The 6,454-nt window shown below is 47.9% G+C and overlaps 2 protein-coding genes across 2 annotated transcripts; one reads left to right on the top strand and one right to left on the bottom strand.

Moving 5' to 3' along the window:
* The first annotated feature begins 202 nt into the window (after positions 1-202).
* On the top strand, positions 203-2,665 carry LOC115319689. The gene is made up of 3 exons (XM_029979723.4): positions 203-566; positions 1,129-1,244; positions 1,551-2,665. The coding sequence occupies exons 1-3, from the start codon at positions 241-243 to the stop codon at positions 2,663-2,665; spliced, it is 1,557 nt and encodes a 518-aa protein (XP_029835583.2). The 5' UTR covers positions 203-240.
* Positions 2,666-5,323: 2,658 nt separating this feature from the next.
* LOC121838424 lies at positions 5,324-6,064 on the bottom strand. The gene has a single exon (XM_042294692.1). The coding sequence runs from the start codon at positions 6,062-6,064 to the stop codon at positions 5,348-5,350; it is 717 nt and encodes a 238-aa protein (XP_042150626.1). The 3' UTR covers positions 5,324-5,347.
* Between the last annotated feature and the right edge of the window lie 390 nt (positions 6,065-6,454).

Here is a 6,454-nt window from a genome sequence, read left to right as displayed (position 1 = left end):
TCATTACACACAGTGTATTTTCAACATATTTACAAAGGTCACAATCCACCTTTTTCCGCAGAAGTGGCGCTACCTGTTGGGAGACGTCCGAACTAGCGAAAACTGGGTTCGAGGCGTTCTTCGTATGAAAACACGCCCGCCATTAGGCTTGAATTGTACACGTTGCGAGGTCCACTGTTCTTGCACGCCGCTTTTCCGCCTAGTATTCGTAGCTCGGCTACCTTTCGGCAACTGTTGAGGATGGCCGAGGACGGCAGCATCCCGTTCCCGTTCCCACCCGACGGCTGGACTGAGAACGCTCCGCCGTTCGCCAACCTCTCGCAAGATGAAGTGTGGCGGTACCTTCACCGCAAGACGGACTCGCTCCGACAAGCTCACCGGGGATGGGCCTTCAAAGAAGAAGGCTACGTCCGGAACGTCCGATGGAACACATCGGACGATTCCCGGATCGGTCTCGTCCGGGGCGTCTGCCTGCCGTCAATGAAGAAGGTGCCGTACACAGTCTCGGCGTGGTTCGCCAGAGGCACCGGGAGCGTCATCGGCGGCACTTGCAGCTGTGTTGCTGGGTGAGCGATATTTTGCTTATACATGCGTTAAAAGTCATGCGCAAACCTATTATTAGTCAGGCTAATTGCGTTCCGCTCACGCTATCCCCAACGCGTAAGCAGCGAGATCGGTCACTCCTTGAAACCTGGGAGCGATACCCGGTTCGCCCAGGCTCATTTCATCGAATACACGCGAGTTACATTGGCCAAGACAAACCCCATCGTGCTATGCTCCGTTTCACCTTATGTTGTACCGTAGCGACGGCTAGAAACGCGAGCTCATAGCGTTGGCAGTTGCCCTTGGTGCACGGGAGCTTTTGCCGCCGAGATGTGCCATAGAGCAAGGAGCTCGCGCGTATAGCCTTTCCTGCGGTACAACACAAGGTGAAAAAGAGTATAGCAGCAAACTCGTGTGGTTTATCGCTCATGCTCGCAGTGCTTGCTCCTTGGCTTAGGTAGTGTAAAAGATGCATGTCTCCATCATGCACCGACAGCCTGTGTACAACGAAGGCAATCAAGAGCTGTTACGCGTGCAGCTATAATCACGCTAATTTGATCTTGGTTGACTGCCTCGATTTTCCAGGAAAAGCCAGTCCTGCCAACATATTGCAGCACTGCTGCTCTATGCTGAAGAGAGCTGCAACGCCTGCTCGACGAGCTGCACCGACATACCCTGCACCTGGATTGTGCCTGCTGAAGGTGTGTACACTACGGCCCTTAAAGAGGCTCCATAGGAATCTTTTGCTCAGAAATATGTTATTACTTCGTACCTAATATATTGGAGAATAAGACCAACGTCCAAGCTGTCTTAATTATTTAGCCAAGCTCACCTCCATTGCTAGATAAATGTGGAACCAAACAGCCAATGCTTTTTGTGTTCGTTTTCATGAAAGTGAAACTCTACATTTTCTACATAATGGATGATAAGCTATTAACATGATTACGAGATGGAAAACCTAGATGTGGCTTATTTTAGAACTGAACTGACAAAATTTCTCTTTGCAGCCAAGAAGCCTGCTCCCCTGGTGCCACTTGCAGACATCACGTTCCACAAGTACCTGATCAACAGGCCGGTGAAGCAGAAGAAACGACGCTCTTTTGACCCTTGTGAGACTGTTGGTGTTGCTTCGGCTGAGGAGATTCAGCAACTGCGAGATGCCCTCAGTGTGTCTACACCGGGCCTCCAGTGGCTTCTGTACAGTGGTGTACAGCAACTTGGACCAGCGGCACCAGTGCTCCCCATCCAAGATGATGAAGATTTGTGGAGTGAGAATGCCCGGGACGTTGTTGAAAAACACATGGAGTCCCTTCCAACATTGACGGAGGAAGAGAGGGAACAAGTGACCCGGTCCACCATCGGTCAAGCCAATAATCCAAGGTGGCACAAAGAGCGGCAGGGCAGGATTACAGCATCAGTCTTCTCTGCTGTCATCAAGTGTGTCAAGCCCGAGTACCTGGTCAAGGGTATTTTGTACCCGAGCCCAGATGCCTCAAGTGAGGCCATGCGCTATGGGAGGACGCACGAGGGTGCCGCCGTCTCAGCCTATGCATCACTCATGGCAGCATTCGACACTCCCGTCGAGATCCGCGAGACTGGGCTGCACATTCACCCAGAGTGCAGCTTCGTTGCAGCATCGCCCGACCGCATCGTGAGGAAGGACAACGAAGAGGGCCTTTTGGAGGTGAAGTGTCCGGCTTCGAAGATTGGGCTAACACCAATGGAGGCATGCAAGGACAAGAAGTTCTGCTGCGAAGTTGTGGATGGCTTGGTACGACTGAAGAAGACTCACGCCTACTTCTACCAGGTGCAAGGGCAGATGGCAGTGACCGGACACCAGTGGTGCGATTTTGTTTTTTGCACTAACAACACGACTGTTGCCAATTCGACGCACGTCGAGACCATCGCCTTCGACAAGAAGTTCGTTGATGGAGCACTGCTGCCAGGGCTGATCTACTTCGCCAAGCATGCCCTCTTCCCAGAAGTGGTAACGGGCCGTGTGAGGCGTCGAAGAGCCCTGATAGCTCGCGGCCAGTACGTCTCCTTCAAGAAGTTCTGCAAAGGGTTTTATGTGGTGGGGGACGGTCCCGGACTGAAAAAGAAGCTGCGTAGGCTGGAGTGAAGGAGCGCCTGCATGAAGCCCGAGGCTTCGCCAAGTCACAACGGCTCTTTTCAGAGCCAAATAAATATTCTTGTCAGGGGCAGTGCTTTTGTAGCCACTCCCGTGTCTTTGAGAATGGTGTTTACTGCAGAAAAACAGGACACAGGGTGTGGTGGTTTACATTTTTACAGTTTATTACAACAAATAGAAAACCATTTGCCTATAAACAAGCAGAGCTAATTCCTTTTTAAACTGTTCAGAGTAAAAAAACAAAAAAAAAAAGGATTTTCTAGCTCCAACTTGTATTAACACATGATTTGTTGAGGTAGCGTGTCAAAGTCATTAACATTACAATCGACTTTGCAGGGAAAAAGACCCGAAGTAGCCAAAACTTCGTTGGCTTATTCAAACTTTAATCTCGCTATTGATGCACAACAGAGAATTCACACTAGCTACTCATGTACTTCCCAAGCAATATATTCAAACACCAAAGATTGGTGCATGAGAGTTTTTCAAAATAAGGAAACTCCGGACATAACCCAGCTGAACACAAAAACTCCGAGGCAGCAATCACCCAAACTGCATACTAAACTAAAGCCAAAGAGCAAGTTCTAGATAACGCTGTACAAAGTTGCTAGAATCATAAATGTGAACAGTGATGCACAGCAGATAATTGATGTTATCTATTCATGTACTTCCCACATAGCAGATTTAAGTAAAAATTGATGCACAATATGACCGAACTCAACACACTAACTATGAGGCAGCAATAGCCCGAACTGCATAAGGAAGATAGTGAGTTTTAGATCGACACTGTAAAAAGCAGCTATAGTCATAATAATTGTTGCACTCCTAAAACACACTGGCAAGATGTATAATCATACAAAAAATGCACAGCCCATTAGACATTGAGACCAAAGACCACACACATGAAATAATGAAATGAGGACATCTAATACTTTGATATATCTAATCTAAACTCGTATGCCAGTTGCGGATCACAGCCAAATGGGATTAAGGACAATCATGGCAGGCACTAGGGGGGAACGGTGACCAAGTGTGCTACTCTGTTTCATAGTAACTTGGCGAACTGTGGAGCTTACAGCCTCCGCGACCCAATAAGAGCGTCGGAGCGAGGCACATAAAACCACATAGTGGAAGCGTGTGTGTCACTGCACCAAGGAACTGGCTGTTGTCTGCAGACCGAGAGTTGTGCCACTAAAGCGGTACCAGTAATTTATTTTGGTTTCGTTTTCGACCATAGTTGCCCTGCAAGCGGCTGATTACACGGCTACAATCACCAACGGCCACGGCATTACAAGAAGAAAAAAAAATCGAACTGAATACAAATGTCGCATTACTTTTTCGGTTTAAATATCATTAAAATTTGTAAATATTTTTTTTTCATTAATTTTTTTATATTTATTCTTGATAAAGATGGAATCACTCAAGTTCAGTTAGCACAAAAAAGAAAGAAATGAAACATTGAACAACTCTTTGGCGACATCTCGGTGCCCCCAAGAACGACGCCTCGGAGGCCTCAACCATGGAGTCTTATCATGTGACTTGCTCCGACGCTCTTATTGGATCATGGGGGCCGCAGCCTCCATAGTTCGCCAAGTTATTGTGAAATGGAGCATAGCATGTCACAGCACAAAGCATGTAAAGCGAAAGCTCTAGTCACAAAGCCCAGAGATCCTAGGTACGATTACCACCCCCGTTAATTTTTATGAGCATCAAACCAGGATGCGTTAGTGTTATTACTACTGCGTGATGCACGTTAGAGACCATATGCTAGCGGTCGTACTGCAAAATTTCTCTCATCTAAAGGGGATGTCCCCCAGTGAGAGTTAAGGGCACGAGACAAATAGTGAAAAGAGGGGCGAGATGCATTGTGTTACTGTTCCAGGGTATTATTCCAAAACCGAAGTCGTTGGTGCACGAGAAACAACCTTTTATTACATTAATATTAAAGGAGCTGTGCAACGATTTTAACGTTGAAAGAATTGGCATCTTCTGCTTTTGATATTGTTCACCTTGTCACAAATGACAGAAAACACACCTCCTTTCGTCGAAATGTTGCGATTCCGCCACGTACTAGCGAGGTAAAACTTAGAATACGTATTCCCCGACCTGCAGCCGCGAGCGGCGGCCATGAGAAACACGCGGCGTGACGTCAATGGGGAGTCTTGTAGAAAGATAGCAAGTTGTGCGAATACCTGCTCGATAAAAGGTAACTTTTCTATAAATGTTGTACTTCCAAAATGCATATAAATGCGTCAAAAATCTGGTATCATCGACAAAACTTTTACTATACGGAATTTTAGTGGCGCCATCTATCCTAGATCCACAAAAGCGTCGGCTCTCTCTGCTACCGCGAACAGCCGCCAGAAGCCGGAGGGGGAGGGGGACAGGGCCGGACGGGTGTGGCCGGACCCGGATGAGACTTTCCTACTTTTACCATATTGTTTGCGCGGCGCCCGCCAGCACGTGGTCGCGAGCGCATGAGTTCTCGCTGCTCACTGATGGCTCTAAAGTGAGAACTTTTCCGGAACCCTGTGGTCCATTTAGAGTACCTCAAAACCATCTCCGACGTGCTGCATTTAAAAACAAAACCCTGGAGTTCAACCACAAGAAGGAAGTTATTCTAAAATGTTTATCAAGCTGAAGGTTGCCACTGAAGCCGACACATATGTCCTGCTGCTACTCAGCACGGCTGAGTGGCATACGAAAGTTGCTTAAAAAGCAACAAACCTGAAACGCCTCATCTGCAATATCTATCATGGAGATGGGGAAGGGTCGATCAAGGAAGTGAAATTGCTTAATCCTTCCGATTGCGCGTTCAATAACTACACGTGCACTGGCCACCCGCCGGGTGTGTGCCACATCTTCCTCCGGCATCTGAGGTTCGTTCGGCTGCCTGAAACACGGAATGTGCACTTGCACTCCAGGTGGTAGGCTATTAAATTTGAATCCCTTGTCTACCATGATGGCATCGCCCGACTCCAACTGATCCACGAGCCCACTCTCCTCAACTATCATTCTGTCTGACACAGTCCCACCCCACAGTTGTGAAACATGGCAAATGTACCCTTCGGGTGTACATCCAACAACCGCTTTGTAGGCATTGTAGTGTTTGTAGGGCGAGAAGGTCTGCCTCTGAGCCAGCAACGACGACGGCTTCTGGATACGTACCTCAGTTCCATCAAGGACAGCCCTCGTGTTAGAAAACTTGTGGAAGGCATTAGGGAGGTTGGGCTGAATCTCAGCAACTGTCGGAAACTGTAACAGTACCCTTAACTGTCGCTGGAGAAACTTGATCCACGTCACAAACACCTTGCTTACCTGCCCTTCAGAAATGTTGAAGTTGCGGGCCAGTTCCTTGCCTGCCATCCCTGTCCTTAACCGCACGAGGACCATAAAAAACTCATCAATCAGAGACATTTCCCGTGTGCGGTCTTTGGTCTCACCAGTTGTCTTTCTGTTACCTAACCAGTAGGTCATCTTGGCTGCCCGAAGCTCAAGAAAATTAAACAAATTTTGAAAAACTGAAAACTCAGGCAGCCCAGTATAATATAAACAGTTCTTAGGCTCCTGGATAGTGTTGAGACTAAGCTGCCTGGCTTGCAGGTGGCAAACCTGCCTTTCGAGACGTTGTTTGTCTGCTTGCAGATCAAGAATGACCTGCTGCATTTTGGCCATCTGCAGGTCACGCAGCTTGGACACCTCAGGATTCCCAGCCATCATGATTAGGCCGACAGCGGCATCCTTCTCCATTTCTGTAAAGGAAGCACAGATAGATACATGAAT

This window comes from Ixodes scapularis, unplaced genomic scaffold (assembly GCF_016920785.2).
Source record: "Ixodes scapularis isolate PalLabHiFi unplaced genomic scaffold, ASM1692078v2 PGA_scaffold6__148_contigs__length_123643588, whole genome shotgun sequence".
NCBI classification, from domain to species: domain Eukaryota; kingdom Metazoa; phylum Arthropoda; class Arachnida; order Ixodida; family Ixodidae; genus Ixodes; species Ixodes scapularis.
The sequence above is the reverse complement of the archived record's forward strand: the minus strand, read 5'-3'. Positions and strand labels throughout refer to the sequence as shown.

Excerpts from the sequence above, each read along its gene's own strand:
- LOC115319689 (XM_029979723.4), top strand. The coding sequence starts at position 241 with ATGGCCGAGGACGGCAGCATCCCGTTCCCGTTCCCACCCGACGGCTGG. Across the intron at positions 567-1,128 it reads ACTTGCAGCTGTGTTGCTGG|GAAAAGCCAGTCCTGCCAAC; the intron begins GTGAGCGATATT and ends TCGATTTTCCAG. Across the intron at positions 1,245-1,550 it reads CTGGATTGTGCCTGCTGAAG|CCAAGAAGCCTGCTCCCCTG; the intron begins GTGTGTACACTA and ends TTCTCTTTGCAG.
- LOC121838424 (XM_042294692.1), bottom strand. The coding sequence starts at position 6,064 with ATGGTCCTCGTGCGGTTAAGGACAGGGATGGCAGGCAAGGAACTGGCC.